The sequence below is a fragment of the Scophthalmus maximus genome, chromosome 3 (assembly GCF_022379125.1).
Source record: "Scophthalmus maximus strain ysfricsl-2021 chromosome 3, ASM2237912v1, whole genome shotgun sequence".
Taxonomy (NCBI): domain Eukaryota; kingdom Metazoa; phylum Chordata; class Actinopteri; order Pleuronectiformes; family Scophthalmidae; genus Scophthalmus; species Scophthalmus maximus.
This window is the reverse complement of record NC_061517.1, coordinates 21,108,304-21,133,270: the sequence shown is the minus strand read 5'-3', so window position 1 is coordinate 21,133,270 and position 24,967 is coordinate 21,108,304. Positions and strand designations below refer to the sequence as shown.

The window sequence follows — 24,967 nt, the reverse complement described above, 5'->3', positions numbered from 1 at the left end:
AGCCTTTTTCAAATTACATCCCAATATTGTTAAAGAGTTAGTAATTTAGTTTAGTTATAGTTATTTCTATTCATCCCTGGTGGTATTCAGTTAATGAATGTGTCAATGTGTCCGTCTCTGAGATTTGTGCCTCCATTTCAATAAAATGGAAGTTATTGTAGAAAGCACTCAATCTAGTGAAATGTTACCAAATTAAACTCTGTTTGTTTTAAAATACTGAAGTGTTCATATTCTATCGATCTTGCAAGAAGATGGAAGGCAGAAATTGCAGACGAGTGGCTTTATGGCTCCCCACCCCACCCTCTTACTCCTACAACACACCTCTCAGGAAAAAGTAAAGATGTCTTCTTTTCTCTCAACGCATCTTTCCTCCCCTCTCACCCCGGGCTCTGATGCCATTCCTCTCTGAGCACCTAGGATGTGTCGAGCCCCGATCACTTTACAGAGAGGTGGCGCATGTACCTGTCCGACAGGCTGAGCTGCTCCACGCCAGTCTACCTGCAAGTGCACCTTCAGGGAGCCAGGTAATTGGTGGAGGCTGGAGTGGGCAGTGCAGTGGAGGTGGAGCTCACTGGGACCTCCTCTGCTGCAGGAGGCAGATAAAAATCCACCACGTACAGGGAGAAGATACTTAGAGGGACTTGACTCTCCTCTTAGTGCGCTCCACTTCTCTGCTATATCTCTCTCCCTCTCTCTCTGTGAACCCCCCCCCCCCCAATCTTTTATTCTCTGAATCCTTGACTTTCAGAAGAGCCATGACAAGCATCAGCAGGGTCAGCTACAGTGGGAGAAGTTATAGTGGTGGTGGTGGTGGTGGTGGAGGCGGAGGAAAAGGGTTTTCCTCAAGATCGGCCTTCGTTACAAGTTCAAGGCCGGTCAGTTCATCTAGCACAAGGGTTAGGACCAGCATGGGTTATGGAGGTAGTGGTGGTGGTTATGGATCTACTAGCGGGGGCTTTGGCTCTGCTAGAGGCTTTGGTGGTGGTGGTGGCGGCGGTGGCGGTGGTGGTGGTGGTGGATTTGGCACTGGATTTGGCGCTGGATTTGGCGGTGGCTATGGTGGCGGTGGCGGAGGCATGGCAGTCGCTCAGATCGCCAACGTCCAATGCAACCAGAGCCTGCTGGCGCCCATGGACCTTGTGATCGACCCCAACATCCAGTCTGTCCGTACCCAAGAGAAAGAGCAGATCAAGACACTAAACAACCGCTTCGCCAGCTTCATCGACAAGGTGAGTGTCCCTTTTCTGTTGGTTACGGAAACAGCTTGTGTCTTGGGTTTATGTTGTGTTCTGCACCATTTAAAAAGAATGACGTAAAGCTTAGATACGGTATTAAATTGACCATGACATGCCATATAGTCTCCTTATACTCAGAATGTTTTGTCGCTGTAAAGTCATCTGGTTGAACAATAGACAGGTATATGAATGAACTGAGGAAAATGAAATATTAGGAGTAGACGATGGATGCACTGCACATGGTAGACTAAATTGGTTTTCTGTGAACAGCTGCAACCTGTTGTTTCTAAAGGGCCACCTGGGCTCATGAAATATTACACAGCAACTGATCCAAACCTGAATAATGGGCACACTAAGGTCCTTGCTATAGAGAGAACTCTGAAAAACGAACACTACCAAGCACTCTTTTACTAGCGTGAATATGATGCAGGCAGTTTCATCTCAAACAGACGATCTCTTCTCAAAGCCATAACTTCCTTATCCACTGCAACTGAAAGCAGACCACTGCTCCTTTAACTTCTTTTTGACCATAATCGGCCCCTTGTCAGCTGTCTCTGTGAGGAGCGATAGGCAGGAAACATTAGAGTGGTCGTATCCAGTGACTGGTCCCTCTCAGTTTGAGGGGGAGAAGGGATCAGGTTACCGCCCATTCCCATTGCAGCAAGGCCCGACAAGCTTTCTACAGTGATGCAGAAAGTGGGCTCACACTCTTTTTTTGCAATGCATTGCATAATGCTTACACTTTTCCATCAAGGTTCGCGCTGATGTTTCAAAAGTGCTTGCCTTAACTTTTGATGTTTATTCCACATGAAGAGGGAAAATATACAATAATTTTGTTTTTAAACTCCCTACACTTTCATGTAAAATTAGATAAGAGAAGGGGCGGTTTCGCTCCGTTAGGAAAGAAAAACATGTTAACCACACCCTGCCTGAGAAAATGCCAAGTTGGCGTTGCCCGTGGTGTGTGAATACCACACCTCATCTGTCCTTACACAAATGATTGGATCCCTCATTTGTATGGAATTATTCAAAATTACATATTGTGCATTCAGAACATAACAGGCAGTAGTAGTAGCAGCAGTAGCAGTAGATCAAATTGTCAGTATTTTTTTCTGAAATGCCATGAAACAAAGGGTGTATCTTTAATGCATCGTCACTAAACTGCTGTGACAGGTACTGGGTGTTATATGGAAAAGTTGTATGAGTTGGACAAGAAGAGGAGAACAAAGTTAGGGAGGAAGAATATTAATGGAGGTGAAGACAACTGTTGTGTTGAAAACAGTGGTGAACTGAGAGGAGGGGGCTGCTGTTTCTTGTACCGCCCCATCCTGCGCTCATGCTGCTGATGCCTCAATAGCAGGTGCCCAAGGCCATTTACCTTCCCTATTTATATTTTTCTATTTGTAGTATTCTGAAAATGATACAATGATTTTGCAGTCATAGTCAAAGCAATATCCTTCCCCAGCCGTCAGTGGATCTAACCTGGCCAAATGATTTTGCTTTTAGGTGCGCTTCCTGGAGCAGCAGAACAAAATGCTGGAAACCAAGTGGAGCCTGATGCAGGAGCAGACCACCAGCCGCTCCAACATCGACGCCATGTTCGAGGCCTACATCGCAAACCTGCGCAGACAGCTGGATGGGCTCGGCAATGAGAGGGTCAAGCTGGAGGGAGAGCTGAAAAACATGCAGGGACTGGTGGAGGACTTCAAGAACAAGTGAGTTCACATCAGAGAAGAAGTGTGTCGTGTCTTCGAGCAGACCTACAGCAGTTGAGGCCCACCTTCGTTTTCCATCAGCTAACTTTTCCTCCATTTGTTTGCATCAGATATGAAGATGAAATCAACAAGCGTGCTAATGTGGAGAATGAGTTTGTGCTCCTCAAGAAGGTGAGAGGAGATCTGTAATTATAAAGCCTGGCGCTCCACCATGCGGCAAACAACAGTTGAAAGAATCATAGCTTTTCCTCTGACCAATCACTAATGCAGTCCACTTCCTTCTTCTCCACTCACAGGATGTAGATGGCGCCTACATGAACAAAGTCGAGCTAGAGGCCAAGGTTGACGCCCTTCAGGATGAGATCAACTTCCTCAGAAGTGTCTATGAGGCGGTAAGAAAAATGAACCACATGTTAGCCCTGTTGGGTCTGTTTTTTCATTAATGTAGATGGAGATAGAATATAGAAACAGATACTGAGTTTATTCTTTAACTCTCTTCATTCACGTATAATATAGAAACAGATACTGGGTTTATTCTTTAACTCTCTTCCTTCACGTATAATATAGAAACAGATACTGGGTTTATTCTTTAACTCTCTTCATTCACCTTTTAGAAAAATGAGATTGTATATCTCTTCTTCAGGAACTGTGCGAACTCCAGGGACAAATCAAGGACACATCAGTCATTGTGGAGATGGACAACAGCCGCCAGTTGGACATGGATTCAATTGTGGCTGAGGTCAGGGCTCAGTATCAGGAAATCGCTGATCGCAACCGTGCCGATGCAGAGCAGTGGTATCAGCAGAAGGTAGGTAGAGAGAGACGGCAATCTCACATTCACTCATTCTGCAACGATGCCTATGGAACCTGTATTCACAGCTATTTTTGATATTGTTCCTCCAGTTCCAGGAGATGCAGAGCACGGCAGGCTCAGCTGGAGATGACCTTCGCAACACTAAGAGTGAGATTGCTGAGCTCAACCGTATGATCAGTCGCCTCCAGAATGAGATCGAGGCTGTCAAGGGACAGGTAAGCGTACACTTACACCTTGTGATCACCTGAAGTACCTTGAATTCAGTTCAGTTATAGACTTATCAGCGTCTGCTCATGTTCCAACCACTCAGCGCTCCAACCTGGAGGCCCAGATCGCTGAAGCTGAGGAGCGTGGTGAGCTTGCTGTCAAGGACGCCAAGGCCCGCATCAAGGACCTGGAAGACGCCCTGCAGAGAGCCAAACAGGACATGGCCAACCAGGTCCGCGAGTACCAGGATCTCATGAGCGTCAAGCTGGCCCTAGACATTGAGATCGCAACTTACAGGAAGCTTCTGGAAGGAGAGGAATCCAGGTAAACGCTCAGCTACCCTGGACTCACCAAGAAGTTTAATATTCGTAAAACAGGAGAGTGCATTCCATCACATTGTGCTGGCAGCAACATCAACAGCTCCGATTGCTCATTTATTTACCTCTCTGCAGAATTGGAAGTGGTGGGGGAAGTGCAACCATCCACATACAGAGCTCCAGCTCCGGTACGTATTGAAATATGTCTTTATTCTAAGCCAGTTAGTAAAGCTATCAGTTTGGTTGATACGTGTATTTATTAGATAAATCTTATTTTCATCACCAGGTGGCAGTGGCGGCGGCTTTGGCAGCGGCTTTGGCGGCGGCGGCTTTGGCAGCGGCGGCGGCTTTGGCGGCGGCGGCTTTGGCAGCGGCGGCAGTGCCGCCGGCTTTGGCGGCGGTGCCGCCAGCTTTGGCAGCGCCGGCTTTGGCGGCGGCTATGGCAGTGGCGGCGGCGGCGGCAGCAGCTATGGCGGCGGCGCCTCCTACGGTGGTGGAAGCAGCGTCTCTAGAACGACGTCCACCTCAGTCTCTACCCGCCGTTACTAAAAAAAAAGCAGTTGTCTTTATCTCCAAACTTCTTCTTCCCTCATTTTGTTTTCCTCCTCGTGCCCCACTTACCATAAACCCCACCACCTCCCTCCCCGCACACAGAGCAGCCTGAGCTCAATTCGACCATTTACAGCTAGCAGATCCATTCAATGGTATAGCTCTCTTTGGCATTTGGCTCCTGTGTTGCTGTTCTTTGGCACCACATACTCACAGAGAAACAGAGATTACATTCAGGTACAGGTAGACGCTAAGAGATCATTACACGGGAAAAAGCAGCAGAGCAGCAGAGATGTGCGTCAGTCCTCTTCTTTGACCAGTCAGCCAGGCTGTCTTTTGGCTGCCGGATATGCTGTCGTGTAGACAAGAGGATACTTGTAGTGTCATGGCAGAGAATCCTTACAAGGCAACAATCATTGCACACAAAATGACAACAGCAGTTTGAAGATTGGCACAGAAGGAGGTGTGGTGTGGTGCTGTGCTTGGTCTTGAATTCATGAGGCATTCATTGCAGACGACCATACAGTGTCACACCGATGACATTTCTTTTCTCCAATGTCTCTCCTGTTGTCACACATTTGTCATCTTGTGCATTTCGACATCATCAAAAGCCGCCACATATAACACTTTCATTTTGATTTTTGGGATCCTCTTTTTCTTCTCCTGCTTTGAGAGAAAAGGAGCACTTCAGCATATTAACTTTTTTTATTCCTTTACTTCCATTTTTCACTGATAAAAATCATGGTTAAGGCTGACTGGAACAACCCGATTTATTTTGAATCTGTACCACCAAAAGACCTTGAATAAATCTGTGTTCATACCTGGCATTTTGGCAGATCTGTTTGTTCTCATTTATTTCTGGTGTTTGTTTGTTGTTAAACATATTTCATCCTTTGAATGATACAAAATAATTGAATTATGGACAGTTTGGTTCTTGTAGCTTAGCATTTAAAAATGTGGGGAAAAATATGTTTTTCGGTGGTCCCCTCTGCAACAGTAGGACTTTGACTTTCGCTACTTCCACTTCTCCTCCAAACTCTGTTAAATGACATCGCTGATCACCATCTCCATAAGGTCACATATTAACTATGCATAAGTAAGTCATACAACCCCACTTCAAAATCACTGAACTATCCCTTTAATGATTTTCAAACGGCATTAAGTAGATGCACAGAGCCGCTAATGTCAGACTGCACGATATTAGCCCAATTATAGACCGATCTGGAAGACATAGGGCTTCAAATGGCATCGACAACGGTCATTTTATCTTGTGTAGAAAGACACACTACAGAAGGCCCCAGTCTTCTGTATGATTATTGACGATTATTGATAATTAACCTGGATGACCACTGTTGTCAATAGTCCCCACAAGCTGGGCTTCTGATTTTTATCATTTTTTTTTTTTTTTTTTTTCTGTTTTCCCATAGGAAGAGAAAGTGTGAGAGCCTTAATGAGGAAGAGTAGCTTAGCATCAAGAAGCTGCCCAAAGACGTCATGCTGTTCAGGACGGGGCAGAGGTCAAAGGTCAAACGGAACATCAGCGAGAGTGCGACAGTCAACGCTGTCCTTGGACAGACGGTGAGTGTGTTTGAGAAGCTGTCACACACACTGCATCATAGTTTAGTCAAAAATTGACAGGTTTTCTGCAGTCATCCACTAAGCAGCATCTGGGACACTGGACTCGGACTATATATCTTCACGTCTTGACTGTAACTTGAGTTCTTTTCATGAAAGAGTTGTTGTCGACCAGAGAACATTACAAAGTCATGCATTTGAAACAAAAGATATTCAGCATAGAGCAGAAGAGGGAGTTTGCATTGCAGGGACTGTATGTATCGATGTGGACCTGTGTGTGTGAGTCGATATGTTTTTATGCTTGTGTTTTGTCATGTGTTCACTTGGAAACACCACGACCCGGATGACTGACAATCTTCACAAACACTCAAATAATTAAAATCTGAAAAGCGAGACGCAATCGCGGTCATAGCGAAAACAACGAAGAGACCTCGTGAAAAACGATTTTAATATTCAAGTTTACATGCTTGCTGTGAAACAGATAGAAATTCATTCGCCTAGTAAAATGCATTTTAGCTGCGAGAAATGTCAGAGGAACTAAAGAGAACAGGGTAAAATTATGTATTTGTCTCTCTGAGATGTGGTTGACCTTTACGGCACGATGTGTAGGTATCACACCAAACACTGGGAGTCGCCAGCACATCGCAGCATCCTACATTGCTGTTTTACTGGGATTGTCGGGGTCGAAGGTCACGATCTCCATGTGGATAAGACCTGATTGGATGAAAACAAGTAAACTTGTTGGAAATTAAACTTACACACACACACCAGGAACAGCATTGATCATTATTGAAGAACTGGAATACTTGTATGTCGCAAAAAAGGTCACGGCCTCACATCGCCAGCCACCTCCAGCCTCTGCCACGCGGCAGTACTTACTCTTCCACTCGCCAACAGCGAGCTCCATGCTCTCGAAGGAGTCGTCGTAAGGCTCGGAGTCGGGCTCACTCTCCGGGTCGTGGTATTCGGCCAGATTGTTCAGTTTCGACCGTGGTTTAACACTCGGCCAGTTTCTTCTTTGACTTTGTTTGGATCTTTTCCGGTGATTTTGCTCTCTCTGATCGTTTTGCTGTTTCTGAGGCAGGCAGTGCCAGGTATAAGCGGGCAGTCCTGGAACTCAGCCCAAGCCTAGAACTCAGGCACGAAACCATTGCCCAACGCACGCTGCCTTACTTCTGCTCCTCTGCCTAACTGCTCAACTTCGCCACCCTCAATCCTTCAACCTCTATTGCTTAAAAGACTATTAAATCTGTAAAAACAGACAAACTGCGCCCCTGTCAGGTACTGTAAACACCTTGGGGCTGGGGGGGCTTATCAACCAACACATGGTTGATCTTTTTTTATAGGTAACGGTGAAGGTAGCTTTTCCTTTAGCTCTCCTCGGAGTTGATCCAGCCTTGGAGTAGGCCTACCGTTCCGTATAAACTTTCTTTTGAGGTTCAACTAAAGACTGAAGTATTTTTTTTATTCTACTTGAAATACTTACTTGTAAATGTCACTATTTGTAGGAGGGTAAGATAAGATAAGATATACCTTGCCAGACTCAACCTGGCCTCACCCGTTTGGGGTTTATTTGGACAAAGAATTGACAATTCAGTGTCGAGTCTGGCCTTAATCTGATTGGCTCAAACTTTTTTTCTCTAATGGAATCAAAACTAAGCTGGCGTCCTTTGAGCAATGCAAACGTTTCACTGACCATGAGAGGAAGACGTGCATGTAGCAGACAGCGGCCCTGTTTTGTACACCACACCATCTTTAGCAGAAAAATATGGTATTTTGATAAAAAGGGACAAACTCAATAAACTCAGCTGTCGGAATAAGGAATTTTGTTTTCTTTATCAGAATATTTCTATGAGGCCACACTTCCTTTGGAGAAAAAAAAACCCTGCCACTGCCACAAACTGAAAGTTGAATAAAGGAATGCGGTTTCAAATGTTAGGTTTTCATCATCTGTCAATATTTCATCAGCACAAAAGTTTAAGAGTTTTAATAAAATTGGTATCACTGCAACATGACAGCTATAAGTCATAGATAAGTAATTTAAACCCAAACTATAGTTATTCTCTAACCAAAACTTAGTGCTTCTTTTGACTTAATCCTCTAAAACTAATGGTCTTTAAAATGACCAAGTGGTACTACGCCAAGTTTGTGTAGTTCAATGGATTTGCTTATATTCTGTAAAATAATCGTGTGTCATGATCTTGTGTTCTCATTTCCTGTTTTATTTTGAATTAGTTCATTGTGTTGTTTCACTTCCTGTCCTGTGTCTTGTTTCTGGTGTCTTGTTTTTTCCTGTGTCTCCTCCCCTTGTGATTGTCTGCACCTGTTCCTAATGTGTCTCACCTGTGTTCTAATTGCCCTACCCTTCTTGTGTGTATTTAGTCTCTGTGCTTCCCTTTGTCTGTGTTGGATCGTCTGTTTTTTCATGTTGTCTGGCCCGGTCTGTTCCTGCTATTTGCCCCGGTCAGTTTCTGCATTTTTCCCCCTGGCTCCAGTGTTTGGATTGCCTTTGTTTGCTGCATTTTGTGGACACCTTTAGTTGGATTACTTTTATTATTAAATATCTTTTCATCACCTTTGCATTTGGGTCCTGCTTCCTGTTCAGCTGCAACAGAACGATCCAACCACAAAATGGACCCAGCAGGTGATTTTTTTTGATTTAGATCTTCGTGAATTAATTTACACCCTGACTTGTATTCATTGGCAATTTAATAGAGACATGGGATGGGAATACAAGGAGGGGTGTCTGCGCATGGCACGCAGGGAAGTTTCCCAGAGGCCCTGGTTGAGGAGTTCGTTGCCTGGCTGGCTCAAGGACTTTAAGAATTCTCCGGACCCCCACCCAGTGTGCCTTCCAGCCAGCACCCCAGTTGGCTAGCATCAGGCCTGCTAGCATCCAGCCAGCAGCCCAGTTGACTAGCATCAGGCCTGCTAGCATCCAGCCAGCACCCCAATTGGCTAGCATCAGGCCTGCTAGCATCCAGCCAGCCTCCCAGTGTGCCATCCAGCCAGCACCCCAGTTGGCTAGCATCAGGCCTGCTAGCATCCAGCAAGCCTCCCAGTGTGCCATCCAGCCAGCACCCCAGTTGGCTAGCATCAGGCCTGCTAGCATCCAGCCAGCACCCCAGTTGGCTAGCGTCAGGCCTGCTAGCATCCAGCCAGCACCCCAGTTGGCTAGCGTCAGGCCTGCTAGCATCAAGCCAGCACCGCAGGTGGCTAGCGTCAGGCCTGCTAGCATCAGGGATCCGAGGGTACACCCGGTCAGTGGACCGATCGACACGTTCCCCGTCGGTGGTCCAGCAGAATCCCCCTCGTCCCCAGTCGGTGGGCCAATCGACGCGTCCGTCGTCGGTGGTCTGGCCAACGCCTGCCCCTCCTCGTCTTCAGTCGGTGGGCCAATCGACGCGTCCGTCGTCGGTGGTCTGGCCAACGCCTGCCCCTCCTCGTCTTCAGTCAGTGGACCGATCGACGTCTGCCCCTCCTCGTCTCCAGTCGAAGGACCAATCGACGCGTTCCTCATCGGTGGTCCGGTCGACGTCTGCCCCTCCTCGCTGCAGTCGAAGGACCGATCGACGCATTCCTCGTCGGTGGGCCGATCGGCGCGTCCGTCGTCGGTGGTCCGGTCGACGCCTGCTCCTCGTCCCCAGTCGGAGGACCGATCGACACCTTCCCCGTCGGTGGTCCGGCCGACGCCTGCTCCTCGTCCCCAGTCGATGGACTGATCGAAACGTTCATCGTCGGTGATCCGGTCGACATCTGCTGCTCCTCGTCGCCCGTCGGAGGACCAATCGACGCGTCCGTCGTCGGTGGTCCGGTCGACGCCTGCTCCTCGTCCCCAGTCGGTGGGCCAATCGACGCGTCCGTCGTCGGTGGTGCAGTCGACATCTGCTCCTCGTCCCCAGTCGTCGGGCTGATCGACATGTTCCCTCGGCGGTGGTCCGACCCGTGCCTGCTCCATGTCCCTCGTCGGTGGTCCGACCAAGGCCTGCTCCGCGTCCCCGGTCAGTGGGCCGATCGACGCGTCCCTCGTCGGTGGTCCGACCAAGGCCTGCTCCACGTCCCCGGTCAGTGGGCCGATCGACGTGTCCCTCGGTGGTGGTCCGACCGGCGCCTGCTCCATGTCCCTCGTCGGTGGTCCGTGTCCCTCATCGGTGGTCCGACCAAGGCCTGCTCCACGTCCCCGGTCAGTGGGCCGATCGACGCGTCCCTCGGCGGTGGTCCGACCGTCCCCTGCTCCATGTCCCTTGTCGGTGGTCCAGCCGAACTCTACTACTTCTCCCCAGATGGTGGGCCGATCGATGCGTCCCTCGTCGGTGGTCCCCCGGAACTGTCGTGCCTGCCTGCAAGGCCTCTTGGCCGTCCCCAGGACTGTCGTGCCTGCCTGCCTGCAAGGCCTCTCGGCCGTCCCCCAGGACTGTCGTGCCTGCCTGCCTGCAAGGCCTCTTGGCCGTCCCCCAGGACTGTCGTGCCTGCCTGCCTGCCTGCAAGGCCTCTTGGCCGTCCCCCAGGACTGTCGTGCCTGCCTGCCTGCCTGCAAGGCCTCTTGGCCGTCCCCCAGGACTGTCGTGCCTGCCTGCCTGCCTGCAAGGCCTCTTGGCCGTCCCCCAGGACTGTCGTGCCTGCCTGCCTGCCTGCAAGGCCTCTTGGCCGTCCCCCAGGACTGTCGTGCCTGCCTGCCTGCAAGGCCTCCGGGCCGTCCCCCAGGACTGTCGTGCCTGCCTGCCTGCAAGGCCTCCGGGCCGTCCCCCAGGACTGTCGTGCCTGCCTGCCTGCAAGGCCTCCGGGCCGTCCCCCAGGACTGTCGTGCCTGCCTGCCTCCGGGCCGTCCCCCAGGACTGTCGTGCCTGCCTGCCTCCGGGCCGTCCCCCAGGACTGTCGTGCCTGCCTGCCTCCGGGCCGTCCCCCAGGACTGTCGTGCCTGCCTGCCTCCGGGCCGTCCCCCAGGACTGTCGTGCCTGCCTGCCTCCGGGCCGTCCCCCAGGACTGTCGTGCCTGCCTGCCTGCAAGGCCACTGGGCCGTCCCCCAGGACTGTCGTGCCTGCCTGCCTGCAAGGCCACTGGGCCGTCCCCCAGGACTGTCGTGCCTGCCTGCAAGGCCACTGGGCCGCCCCCCAGAACGGTCGTGCCTGCCTGCAAGGCCACTGGGCCGCCCCCCAGAACGGTCGTGCCTGCCTGCAAGGCCACTGGGCCGCCCCCCAGAACTGTCGTGCCTGCCTGCAAGGCCACTGGGCCGTCCCCCAGAACTGTCGTGCCTGCCTGGCCGGCCTCTGGGCCGTCCCCCAAAGCTTCTACGCCCGCATGCCCGGCCTCCGGGCCGTCCCCCAAAGCTTCTACGCCCGCATGCCCGGCCTCCGGGCCGTCCCCCAAAGCTTCTACGCCCGCATGCCCGGCCTCCGGGCCGTCCCCCAGAGCTCCTACGCCTGCTGAAACCCCCCAGCAAAACCCCTGTCCAGTTCAGTCCGTCCTTGCCCCCTTCCATCCACCCTGCTCTGTGTAGATTTTTTTTTTTTTTTTTTTTTGGACCGTCTGGAATTCGGTCCTTAAGAGGGGGGTTCTGTCACGATCTTGTGTTCTCATTTCCTTTTTCATTTTGAATTAGTTCATTAGGCTGTTTCACTTCCTGTCCTGTGTCTAGTTTCTGGTGTCTTGTTTTTTTCTGTCTCCTCCCCCTGTGATTGTCTGCACCTGTTCCTAATGTGTCTCACCTGTGTTCTAATTGCCCTGCCCTCCTTGTGTGTATTTAGTGTCTGTGCTTCCCTTTGTCTGTTGTTGGATCGTCTGTTTTTTCATGTTGTCTGTTTCTGCATTTTTCCCCCTGGCTCCAGTGTTTGGATTGCCTTTGTTTGCTGCATTTTGTGGACACCTTTAGTTGGATTACTTTTATTATTTAATATCTTTTCATCACCTTTGCATTTGGGTCCTGCTTCCTGTTCAGCCGTGACATCGTGCTTATTCTCTGCCATGTCACCCTAACCCTAACAACACAATTACCTTTACAAGCTCGTCAACCATGTGTTGATGAAGATAAATGCAGCCAAACGATGCCCTGAGGCGGAAAGTATATTTGTGGCGTACCTCCTGTCACTGGTAGAGGAGGACTTGTTGGCTTCACAATAAGAAAAAAAAGTTGATATAAGAATAAGTACATTTTTGTAAACATGCCATATGCAATTTAAACCGGTTAGGGCTCCCTGAACTAGGGGAGCCCCGAACTATGGTCTGACCATGACCGTCCATAAACTGTCGAACATTACCCGATCTGACTGACCTGGCAACCCTACGGATGTGGTTAATGTAATGCTCAGCGGCGGCCTTACTGATAGGGTGACAGGCAAGGATCATGATGATTGATTGATTGGAAACTAGCAACAACAATGATGTACATAAGTAGCGAAGCCCGCTGCCCAGCGCTTCCTGTGTTCTAGCCACTGGCGCAACCTTCCCCTTCTTTCAGTGGACTTTTTTGACCTCAAATCAATGATTAAAATAAAGACAAAATCAAACAAATACATGGGACGCAGAAGAAAAGGTAAAAGCAGAAGGATGATGACGAAAAGGGACAAGGTCAAGGTAAACCTTCTTAATAGACACTTAGTAAAAAATGTAATCTTAAAAGGTGAAAAACAAATGGAAATTGTGGGGTAAATAACTGCAAATGCACTGTGCAAACCTTTCAAAATAAAGAATCCTGCAACAAATTTTGACATTTGAAAACAGTTTTCAACCAATGCAAAGTTGCACGACTAAACAACATGTTGCTTATTAGTGTAGGTAAGACTTAAGACAAGGGAAGGATGGCAATGAAAGTGAAGTACTGGTATTTTCTTTTTGGGTGTGTCTCAGCTGTGCCCTGCAGCTCATTTACTACAGTACAGAGACTAGGAAGCCAACACCTATATCAGAGTGGTTTAGAAGGGTTTCAACAGGTATGAACAGTTCCAATTCTGCCCGAACAAGAAATCTGGTTCACTTTTATCTCAAGACATTTTAGCTGCAAACATGCATTGTTGGAATGGAGAGCCAGGTTTTAAACTACCTTATTTAAATGGAAGCAATTATTTTTTTTTTTAACAAGGTACAGAAAACACCATGATCTTAGTGTAGATCTTTATCGACTCATCCAAAGATCACTATAAATTCTCCCCCTCCTCCATTCTCCTCGCCACTTCTAAAATCTTTGCTGATGACTATTAGCTTAGTGGTTTCAATTATTGAAGTCAAATTAATGTTTTCTTGGATATGCCCCTTCTGTTTGAGATGTTTTCAATGTAATGTGTTCTGTAAGTACCTTGCTGCCTGCAGGGAACCTCCTGCAAAACCAGTTTCCTCATGAATGTTATCAAGGCTTCTTTTCATGTCACTACTAAATCTAATACTCCTCTGCTGTCGGTGCCACTATTTGAAAAATTGAAAGTCAAGCCCCACCCACCAACAAAATCAACACTTCAACTACTTCTTTTGAAATGGTTTGTTTTCTTTTTCTTCTATTGTTTTAAGTTTAACGTGCCTCCATCTCTGTCTCCTAATAAACAGTCCCAGTTAACATTCGGCAAACATGTTGAATGCCCCATATGTTCTGAGGCTGCCCCAGATTATCCGCCTTGATATAACTTCTATCAATTTAATGTTTTCCTGCTTTATGGCATTACGAATGTCACTGCGTGTATCAAAAGATGTTCCCAATTCTATTATTAAGTGCCCTTTAGCCTTTTTCAAATTGCATCCCAATATTGTTAAAGAGTTAGTAATTTAGTTTAGTTATAGTTATTTTCTATTCATCCCTGGTGGTATTCAGTTAATGAATATGTGTCAATGTGTCCGTCTCTGAGATTTGTGCCTCCATTTCAATACAATAGAAGTTATTGTAGAAAGCACTGAATATAAAAAAATTTTTATAGCAATGTTTTTTTCATAATTAATTGGATCAAGTCCCAAATATATTAACTCAATTAAATTGAACTAAACAGTGATGATTACTTTTTTGGCAGCTCATTGTTTAATTCAGTTGTCAATTTTTGTTGAATTCTGTGATTGCAGAATCACAAAAAATAGGATTGGAGATTCGAAAGAGTTTAAAAAGAGTGTGCAGAATGTTTGAAAATGTTGTCGCTGATCTGACCTGGGCCAAAGGGATATGAAAAGCAAAAATTTGTATTCATAAGGAGCACAAAGAGTCAGCACTAGAACTCAGATGGGCTTCATATGAAGTTTTCCCAGATTTTCCCAGATTTTATTGTGGTGTTGTTATTTATTTACAAGCACCATGTAATTCCCCGTGTCTTCAGGAAATGCATATTTACAGTAAACGTGTGTAGTGTCATCTGGCCAGAATGGGTTCTGCAAATCTAGTGAAATGTTACCAAATTAAACTCTGTTTGTTTTAAAATACTGAAGTTTTCATATTCTATCGATCTTGCAAGAAGATGGAAGACAGAAATTGCAGACGAGTGGCTTTATGGCTCCCCACCCCACCCTCTTACTCCTAACACACCTCTCAGGAAAAAGTAAAGATGTCTTCTTTTCTCTCAACGCATCTTTCCTCCCCTCTCACCCCGGGCTCTGATGCCATTCCTCTCTGAGCACCTAGGGTGTGTCGAGCCCCGATCACTTTACAGAGAGTTGGCGCATGTACCTGTCCGACAGGCTGAGCTGCTCCACGCCAGTCTACCTGCAAGTGCACCTTCAGGGAGCCAGGTAATTGGTGGAGGCTGGAGTGGGCGGTGCAGCGGAGGTGGAGCTCACTGGGACCTCCTCCGCTGCAGGAGGCAGATAAAAATCCACCACGTACAGGGAGAAGATACTTAGAGGGACTTGACTCTCCTCTTAGTGCGCTCCACTTCTCTGCTATATTTCTCTCCCTCTCTCTCTGTGAACCCCCCCCCCCCCCCCCCCCCAATCTTTTATTCTCTGAATCCTTGACTTTCAGAAGAGCCATGACAAGCATCAGCAGGGTCAGCTACAGTGGGAGAAGTTATAGTGGTGGTGGTGGTGGAGGCGGAGGAAAAGGGTTTTCCTCAAGATCGGCCTTCGTTACAAGTTCAAGGCCGGTCAGTTCATCTAGCACAAGGGTTAGGACCAGCATGGGTTATGGAGGTAGTGGTGGTGGTTATGGATCTACTAGCGGGGGCTTTGGCTCTGCTAGAGGCTTTGGTGGTGGTGGTGGCGGCGGTGGCGGTGGTGGTGGTGGTGGTGGATTTGGCGCTGGATTTGGCGCTGGATTTGGCGGTGGCTATGGTGGCGGTGGCGGAGGCATGGCAGTCGCTCAGATCGCTAACGTCCAATGCAACCAGAGCCTGCTGGCGCCCATGGACCTTGTGATCGACCCCAACATCCAGTCTGTCCGTACCCAAGAGAAAGAGCAGATCAAGACTCTAAACAACCGCTTCGCCAGCTTCATCGACAAGGTGAGTGTCCCTTTTCTGTTGGTTACGGAAACAGCTCGTGTCTTGGGTTTATGTTGTGTTCTGCACCATTTAAAAAGAATGACGTAAAGCTTAGATACGGTGTTAAATTGACCATGACATGCCATATAGTCTCCTTACACTCAGAATGTTTTGTCGCTGTGAAGTCATCTGGTTGAACAATAGACAGTTATATGAATGAATTGAGGAAAATGAAATATTAGGAGTAGACGATGGATGCACTGCACATGGTAGACTAAATTGGTTTTCTGTGAACAGCTGCAACCTGTTGTTTCTAAAGGGCCACCTGGGCTCATGAAATATTACACAGCAACTGATCCAAACCTGAATAATGGGCACACTAAGGTCCTTGCTATAGAGAGAACTCTGAAAAACGAACACTACCAAGCACTCTTTTACTAGCGTGAATATGATGCAGGCAGTTTCATCTCAAACAGACGATCTCTTCTCAAAGCCATAACTCGCTTATCCACTGCAACTGAAAGCAGACCACTGCTCCTTTAACTTCTTTTTGACCATAATCGGCCCCTTGTCAGCTGTCTCTGTGAGGAGCGATAGGCAGGAAACATTAGAGTGGTCGTATCCAGTGACTGGTCCCTCTCAGTTTGAGGGGGAGAAGGGATCAGGTTACCGCCCATTCCCATTGCAGCAAGGCCCGACAAGCTTTCTACAGTGATGCAGAAAGTGGGCTCACACTCTTTTTTTGCAATGCATTGCATAATGCTAACACTTTTCCATCAAGGTTCGCGCTGATGTTTCAAAAGTGCTTGCCTTAACTTTTGATGTTTATTCCACATGAAAAGGGAAAATATACAATAATTTTGTTTTTAAACTCCCTACACTTTCATGTAATATTAGATAAGAGGAGGGGCGGTTTCGCTCCGTTAGGAAAGAAAAACATGTTAACCACACCCTGCCTGAGAAAATGCCAAGTTGGCGTTGCCCGTGGTGTGTGAATACCACACCTCATCTGTCCTTACACAAATGATTGGATCCCTCATTTGTATGGAATTATTCAAAATTACATATTGTGCATTCAGAACATAACAGGCAGTAGTAGTAGCAGCAGTAGCAGTAGATCAAATTGTCAGTATTTTTTTCTGAAATGCCATGAAACAAAGGGTGTATCTTTAATGCATCGTCACTAAACTGCTGTGACAGGTACTGGCTTCGGGCGAGAAGCATTAGTTGCTGAGGGGTTGAGGCAGGCAAGTTCACTCAGTGAAAGTATTTTTCCTGGAGGCGAGGGAGTGGTAATGTCAGAGTTTTTAGGGGAGGTGCTCGGTTGAGGTGTGGCACGGCGCACCTCATCTGGCCATGGAGACAAAATAACAGACACACAAACACACTCGAAACGTGGATGGCAGAGCACCCCAGCTTGCACACATCTTCTGTATGCAAATGTACAGGAATAGAAACACCATTCTCAGGATTCTGCCAGTTCCCAAGTGATGATCTCAATAGAATTAGTACTGTATAGTTTATCTCAGAGAGACTACGCACTGGATCATATCCAGAACATATCTGGCCTGAAGGGCATTTTAACATGAAAGAGAGCTTTTAGCGTGGTTAAGTCACGCACAGGTGTGGCACGCTGGATCCTGTGAGTAAAGTAAAAGATGAACATCTTTATGTTTTCCCAAAGAGAGCCAGCCTCATCACGTAGAAACGGGAAAGTAAATATAGTTCAACCAGAGGATGCGCTGTATTTTGAGCGAGAGGGGTGTTATATGGAAAAGTTGTATGAGTTGGACAAGAAGAGGAGAACAAAGTTAGGGAGGAAGAATATTAATGGAGGTGAAGACAACTGTTGTGTTGAAAACAGTGGTGAACTGAGAGGAGGGGGCTGCTGTTTCTTGTACCGCCCCATCCTGCGCTCATGCTGCTGATGCCTCAATAGCAGGTGCCCATGGCCATTTACCTTCCCTATTTATATTTTTCTATTTGTAGTATTCTGAAAATGATACAATGATTTTGCAGTCATAGTCAAAGCAATATCCTTCCCCAGCCGTCAGTGGATCTAACCTGGCCAAATGATTTTGCTTTTAGGTGCGCTTCCTGGAGCAGCAGAACAAAATGCTGGAAACCAAGTGGAGCCTGATGCAGGAGCAGACCACCAGCCGCTCCAACATCGACGCCATGTTCGAGGCCTACATCGCCAACCTGCGCAGACAGCTGGATGGGCTCGGCAATGAGAGGGTCAAGCTGGAGGGAGAGCTGAAAAACATGCAGGGACTGGTGGAGGACTTCAAGAACAAGTGAGTTCACATCAGAGAAGAAGTGTGTCGTGTCTTCGAGCAGACCTACAGCAGTTGAGGCCCACCTTCGTTTTCCATCAGCTAACTTTTCCTCCATTTATTTGCATCAGATATGAAGATGAAATCAACAAGCGTGCTAATGTGGAGAATGAGTTCGTGCTCCTCAAGAAGGTGAGAGGAGATCTGTAATTATAAAGCCTGGCGCTCCACCATGCGGCAAACAACAGTTGAAAGAATCATAGCTTTTCCTCTGACCAATCACTAATGCAGTCCACTTCCTTCTTCTCCACTCACAGGATGTAGATGGCGCCTACATGAACAAAGTCGAGCTAGAGGCCAAGGTTGACGCCCTTCAGGATGAGATCAACTTCCTCAGAAGTGTCTATGAGGCGGTAAGAAAATTGAACCACACGTTAGCCCTGTTGGGTCTGTTTTTTCATTAATGCAGATGCAGATAGAATATAGAAACAGATACTGAGTTTATTCTTTAACTCTCTTCATTCACGTATAATATAGAAACAGATACTGGGTTTATTCTTATCCCTCTTCATTCACCTTTTAGAAAAATGACATTGTATATCTCTTCTTCAGGAACTGCGCGAACTCCAGGGACAAATCAAGGACACATCAGTCATTGTGGAGATGGACAACAGCCGCCAGTTGGACATGGAATCAATTGTGGCTGAGGTCAGGGCTCAGTATCAGGAAATCGCTGATCGCAACCGTGCCGATGCAGAGCAGTGGTATCAGCAGAAGGTAGGTAGAGAGAGACGGCAATCTCACATTCACTCATTCTGCAACGATGCCTGTGGAACCTGTATTCACAGCTATTTTTGATATTGTTCCTCCAGTTCCAGGAGATGCAGAGCACGGCAGGCTCGGCTGGAGACGACCTTCGCAACACTAAGAGTGAGATTGCTGAGCTCAACCGTATGATCAGTCGCCTCCAGAATGAGATCGAGGCTGTCAAGGGACAGGTAAGCGTACACTTGCACCTTGTGATCACCTGAAGTACCATGAATTCAGTTCAGTTATAGACTTATCAGCGTCTGCTCATGTTCCAACCACTCAGCGCTCCAACCTGGAGGCCCAGATCGCTGAAGCTGAGGAGCGTGGTGAGCTGGCTGTCAAGGATGCCAAGGCCCGCATCAAGGACCTGGAAGACGCCCTGCAGAGAGCCAAACAGGACATGGCCAACCAGGTCCGCGAGTACCAGGATCTCATGAGCGTCAAGCTGGCCCTAGACATTGAGATCGCAACTTACAGGAAGCTTCTGGAAGGAGAGGAATCCAGGTAAACGCTCAGCTACCCTGGACTCACCAAGAAGTTTAATATTCGTAAAACAAGAGAGTGCATTCCATCACATTGTGCTGGCAGCAACATCAACAGCTCCGATTGCTCATTTATTTACCTCTCTGCAGAATTGGAAGTGGTGGGGGAAGTGCAACCATCCATATACAGAGCTCCAGCTCCGGTACGTATCGAAATATGTCTTTATTCTAAGCCAGTTAGTAAAGCTATCAGTTTGGTTGATACGTGTATTTATTAGATAAATCTTATTTTCATCACCAGGTGGCAGCGGCGGCGGCGGCAGCGGCAGCGGCGGCGGCCTTGGCGGCTTTGGCTTTGGCGCTGGCGGCTTTGGCTTTGGCGCTGGCGGCTTTGGTGGCGGCGGCAGCTTTGGCGCCAGCTATGGCGGCAGCGGATTTAGCGGCGGCGGCAGCAGCTATGGCGGCGGCGCCTCCTACGGTGGTGGAAGCAGCGTCTCTAGAACGACGTCCTCCTCAGTCTCTACCCGCCGTTTCTAAAAAAAAAGTAGTTGTCTTTATCTCCAAACTTCTTCTTCCCTCATTTTGTTTTCCTCCTCGTGCCCCACTTACCATAAACCCCACCACCTCCCTCCCCGCACACAGCGCAGCCTGAGCTCAGTTCGACCATTTACAGCTAGCAGATCCATTCAATGGTATAGCTCTCTTTGGCATTTGGCTCCTGTGTTGCTGTTCTTTGGCACCACATACTCACAGAGAAACAGAGATTACATTCAGGTACAGGTAGACGCTAAGAGATCATTAGACAGGAAAAAGCAGCAGAGCAGCAGAGATGTGCGTCAGTCCTCTTCTTTGACCAGTCAGCCAGGCTGTCTTTTGGCTGCCGGATATGCTGTCGTGTAGACAAGAGGATACTTGTAGTGTCATGGCAGAGAATCCTTACAAGGCAACAATCATTGCACACAAAAGGACAACAGCAGTTTGAAGATTGGCACAGAAGGAGGTGTGGTGTGGTGCTGTGCTTGGTCTTGAATTCATGAGGCATTCATTGCAGACGACCATACAGTGTCACACCGATGACATTTCTTTTCTCCAATGTCTCTCCTGTTGTCACACATTTGTCATCTTGTGCATTTCGACATCATCAAAAGTCGCCACATATAACACTTTCATTTTGATTTTTGGGATCCTCTTTTTCTTCTCCTGCTTTGAGAGAAAAAGAGCACTTCAGCATATTAACTTTTTTTATTCCTTTACTTCCATTTTTCACTGATAAAAATCATGGTTAAGGCTGACTGGAACAACCCCATTTATTGTGAATCTGTACCACCAAAAGACCTTGAATAAATCTGTGTTCATACCTGGCATTTTGGCAGATCTGTTTGTTCTCATTTATTTCTGGTGTTTGTTTGTTGTTAAACATATTTCATCCTTTGAATGATATAAAATAATTGAATTATGGACAGTTTGGTTCTTGTAGCTTAGCATTTAAAAATGTGGCGAAAAATATGTTTTTCGGTGGTCCCCTCTGCAACAGTAGGACTTTGACTTTCGCTACATCCACTTCTCCACCAAACTCTGTTAAATGACATCGCTTATCACCATCTCCATAAGGTCACATATTAACTATGCATAAGTAAGTCATACAACCCCACTTCAAAATCACTGAACTATCCCTTTAATGATTTTCAAACGGCATTAAGTAGAAGCACAGAGCCGCTAATATCAGACTGCACGATATTAGCCCAATTATAGACCGACCTGGAAGACATAGGGCTTCAAATGGCGTCGACAACGGCCACTTTATCTTGTGTAGTTTTTCATTCAATGATAAACTACACAAGATAATTCCTAAACCCTTTCACAATGTTGACCAATGGGAGCACAGCCGTTGCTGCCCTGCCAGAAGAGAGGAAGCTCCGCACAAGTTCAAACAAGACAAAGCAAAAGAAGAATAGCGTTGGTGTCGCAAGACAGAACTATGAAACTCATACCGAGTATAATGAGGCCATGTTTGTTTACATTCTTGTCCCAAGAAGAGTAGAGTCCTTCATCCATTCATTTAGTCCTTCAATTGTTCAAGTTATATCCATTTCCTTTTAAATACTGCAGGTTTCTGTAGCTTTGTTGTTCTTCACATATTCAATAAAAGAGCCATCGAGAAAATCGATGAAAGCAGGGTCAGAGTAGGACCATTTCGACTCGTGGATGTGGAATTCACCAAGAAAGATCCCTAGTTGAAGAACATAAATTACATTACCATTCGATCCACCAATTTAAAAATGTAACATCACATCAGACACACTCAACACACAACAAGCTTTTTGCCACTGCAGGAAGTAAAAAACCCAGTCCAACGCATTTCTTTTGCATTCTTTTACAGCATAGTTTATTCACAATATCTATGTATCCAAAAAATGTGATTGTTGAAAATAAAGTCACTTTCTGTAAGATTACAGTTCTTTAAAAACTGAAGAATACCATTTAGTAATTGCATCACAAATGGCAATTCCTACAGGTATGTTCAGTAGCATATTCTTTAGGTGGGACATGTATCTTAAATCCATCCATCCATCTACCGCTTTATCCATTTAAGGGTCGCGGGGGGGCTGGAGCCAATCCTAGCTGACATTGGGCAAGAGAGGCGGGGTTCACCCTGGACAGGTCGCCAGCCTATCGCAGGGCCACATACAGAGACAGAAAACCATTCACTCTCACATTCACACCTACGGTCAATTCAGAGTCTCCAATGAACCTAACCCCATTCTGCATGTCTTTAGACTGTGGGAGGAAGGAGGAGAACCCGGAGAGAACCCACGCATACATGGCGAGAACATGCAAACTCCACACAGAAAGGCCCTGGTTGATTGGAACTGGGATTCAAACCCAGGACCTTCTTGCTGTGAAGCAAAACTGCAAACCACTACACCACCGTGCAGCTGTATCCTACATTTTGAAGAAATTCTGAGTATGACATAACACATTTTTATTTACTAAGTGACTAAAGGAAAATATTCACAGATCAAGAATCCACGAGGAATGACAGTGTGTTCATGTCTTAAAGACCCAGCTAAAAGAGCTCGCCTGTGAACGTTGGCTAAATGGATTGGAATTCTGTCAACAGAAAAGCTGCACTTCAACAAAAAGTCAAGGCCCGCCAATAGTATGAAATAAATATGCAGGGAAATCATTCCTGATACTGTTGGGATTCCTTAAGAAATATATAATCCATCCTAATTTTAACATCATGCATCAAAATGCAAGACCCTTATTTCAACTTGCTCTCTTCTCCATCTGATTGTCAACTGCAGCTTGTGTCACTCCTTTCACTTTTTGTTTTGGGTTTGTTTGGACTAAAAAAAATTGACTTTCAACATACAGAAAGATCTTAATGGACCAAGATGCACTATTTCAGCAAGAGTAAAACTGAGGGTCCAACAAAAGGATGAATTTTGTTTTGTAGTCGCCATATATACAAATTTAAAAAAAACGGGTATCAATGACATCAACTGTTCCTTCGTTTTTTTTCCAAAAACGTGACCATATCCTGAGGCCCCCCCCCCCCACAACATGCTGCTCCAACAACCAAATCAGGTTAATACTTAAAGTCCTGTAAACCGAATTTTCAACTTGAACGGAAGTTGAGAGATCAGTACCAAGGGGAGTGAAAAATAATATAGATATAATAGAAATAGATCTTCCACTCAAAATGTCCTTAACATATGTGTCCTGTTGCATCTTTAAAATCGTTGAGCTTCACTGTGAATGTAGTGTTGTTCGACACTTTGAGTCATTTTCACTTATCTGCCAATCACTGAAATGTGATGTGGAAGCCTCAAGAGTGATACGCGAGAAGGAACAAATGTTATTCTGAGATTTTTGTTTTGGACTGTAAAGTATTTTCTATGTCTAAATATGCTTGGAGGGGATATTTAATATTTATTTTGTTAATTTTAAGATATCAATTTTTTTTTAAATTGCTTGTGTCTTGTTCCTGTATAATAAAAACAAAACACTTTGCGTTACCTACATTGAAAGGAAGATATGTGCCACATTTATCTAAACTGAAGGCCCATCTGACATCTTCTCGTTTTGTTTTTTACGGATCCACAGATAAAATTCTCTGACATGAAAAATACAACCTTCATCATTCAGCACATAGACAATACAGATGGATGACATGAGGGCTCCCAAAAATTTAGAAAAAACACTGTCGCCCCCTGGTGGGTGTTATGATTATGGACTAAGTGGATGGGACATGGAGCAAACTAAAAAAGTACACGTCAAATAAGTTTTTCCCCAGAGATGGTTCCTGTCATGTTATTACACCAATGAATGTCGTGGTCTTCAATTTGGGGGAAGTTTGTTTTTAATTAGTTATTTGATGCCGGAAAAACAGGGTGAAATGTCATGATTGACAGCTGACACTGAGTTTTAGAGCTTGTTGAAAAAAACGTTGTTCTCAAAGTGCGGAAAATGTACATTTTGAAATGTCTTGTTGATTACCCTGTTTAGAATAATCTGCACATCTTGCAAAAGTTGCTGCACAGTAGCAATTTTAGCGTTGCCTCTTATGAGCAGTGTTTTTTAAGAGTTACGTTATTAGGACAAGTCAATGTCCTGCCCATTGTCTGTTACAGTCTTATCTGCCGGGTTTATCCTCAGGCATGTCTCCCTCCTGCTTCCCTTGACACTTGCCGTCTTGGTCCTCTTTGGCTGGTATGGTTGTTCCAAGCATCTCGGAAGAACCTGCCACAGTTTCTTGTGTGGATTCAGGCTGTCACTATTTTGTCTCTTGTGATCCAAGACGGACGCCATGATGTTGAGATAAGGGATCCTCGGCAGCCAGAACAATATTACTTGGTGGAGTATCTCCAGATGATTGAAGAGGAAAGACACACTACGGATGATGATTATTGATAATTAACCTGGATGACCACTGTTGTCAATAGTCCCCACAAGCTGGGCTTCTGATTTTTATCATTTTTTTTTTTTTTTTTTTCTGTTTTCCCATAGGAAGAGAAAGTGTGAGAGCCTTAATGAGGAAGAGTAGCTTAGCATCAAGAAGCTGCCCAAAGACGTCATGCTGTTCAGGACGGGGCAGAGGTCAAAGGTCAAACTGAACATCAGCGAGAGTGCGACAGTCAACGCTGTCCTTGGACAGACGGTGAGTGTGTTTGAGAAGCTGTCACACACACTGCATCATAGTTTGCTCAAAAATTGACAGGTTTTCTGCAGTCATCCACTAAGCAGCATCTGAGACACTGGACTCAGACTATATATCTTCACGTCTTGACTGTAACTTGAGTTCTTTTCATGAAAGAGTTGTTGTTTTTTGGGGTCACATGACCAGAGAACATTACAAAGTCATGCATTTGAAACAAAAGATATCCAGCATAGAGCAGAAGAGGGAGTTTGCATTGCAGGGACTGTATGTATCGATGTGGACCTGTGTGTGTGAGTCGATATGTTTTTATGCTTGTGTTTTGTCATGTGTTCACTTGGAACCACCACGACCCGGATGACTGACAATCTTCACAGACACTCAAATAATTAAAATCTGAAAAGCGAGACGCAATCGCGGTCATAGCGAAAACAACAAAGAGA

At 46.4% G+C, this 24,967-nt stretch overlaps 2 protein-coding genes and 1 long non-coding RNA gene across 5 annotated transcripts; 2 read left to right on the top strand and 1 right to left on the bottom strand.

Annotated features, from left to right (window-relative positions):
- The first annotated feature begins 628 nt into the window (after positions 1-628).
- LOC118296057 (keratin, type II cytoskeletal cochleal-like) lies at positions 629-5,662 on the top strand. Of its 3 annotated transcripts, none has more exons than XR_007030430.1 (10): positions 629-1,229; positions 2,742-2,950; positions 3,061-3,121; positions 3,247-3,342; positions 3,594-3,758; positions 3,854-3,979; positions 4,075-4,295; positions 4,424-4,476; positions 4,575-4,910; positions 4,941-5,662. XR_007030430.1 is itself a non-coding variant. In XM_047330703.1 (10 exons), exons 1-10 carry the CDS (start codon positions 756-758, stop codon positions 4,835-4,837), a joined length of 1,632 nt encoding a protein of 543 aa, XP_047186659.1. In that variant the 5' UTR covers positions 630-755; the 3' UTR covers positions 4,838-5,662. The 3 variants fall into 3 exon arrangements, 2 of the variants coding, with proteins under 2 accessions (XP_047186659.1, XP_047186658.1); XM_047330703.1 differs by having other exon boundaries at positions 630-1,229; positions 4,575-4,671; positions 4,708-5,662; XM_047330702.1 differs by having other exon boundaries at positions 630-1,229; positions 4,575-5,662.
- A 1,179-nt stretch (positions 5,663-6,841) lies between these two features.
- On the bottom strand, positions 6,842-8,089 carry LOC124849872. The gene is made up of 2 exons (XR_007030431.1): positions 7,292-8,089; positions 6,842-7,126 (listed from the first exon to the last, which is right to left on the bottom strand). It is a non-coding gene; the product is annotated as an uncharacterized LOC124849872 (long non-coding RNA).
- Positions 8,090-15,278: 7,189 nt separating this feature from the next.
- Positions 15,279-20,725, top strand: LOC118316273 (keratin, type II cytoskeletal cochleal-like). The gene is made up of 9 exons (XM_047330704.1): positions 15,279-15,816; positions 17,884-18,092; positions 18,203-18,263; positions 18,389-18,484; positions 18,684-18,848; positions 18,944-19,069; positions 19,165-19,385; positions 19,514-19,566; positions 19,665-20,725. The coding sequence occupies exons 1-9, from the start codon at positions 15,346-15,348 to the stop codon at positions 19,898-19,900; spliced, it is 1,638 nt and encodes a 545-aa protein (XP_047186660.1). The 5' UTR covers positions 15,279-15,345; the 3' UTR covers positions 19,901-20,725.
- The last annotated feature ends 4,242 nt before the right edge of the window (positions 20,726-24,967 follow it).

Coding starts and splice junctions, on each gene's coding strand:
- LOC118296057 (XM_047330702.1), top strand. CDS start 756: ATGACAAGCATCAGCAGGGTCAGCTACAGTGGGAGAAGTTATAGTGGT. Junction 3,343..3,593: donor TCAGAAGTGTCTATGAGGCG/GTAAGAAAAATG, acceptor TCTCTTCTTCAG/GAACTGTGCGAACTCCAGGG. Junction 3,980..4,074: donor TCGAGGCTGTCAAGGGACAG/GTAAGCGTACAC, acceptor CCAACCACTCAG/CGCTCCAACCTGGAGGCCCA.
- LOC118316273 (XM_047330704.1), top strand. CDS start 15,346: ATGACAAGCATCAGCAGGGTCAGCTACAGTGGGAGAAGTTATAGTGGT. Junction 18,093..18,202: donor GTGGAGGACTTCAAGAACAA/GTGAGTTCACAT, acceptor TATTTGCATCAG/ATATGAAGATGAAATCAACA. Junction 18,849..18,943: donor AGCAGTGGTATCAGCAGAAG/GTAGGTAGAGAG, acceptor TTGTTCCTCCAG/TTCCAGGAGATGCAGAGCAC.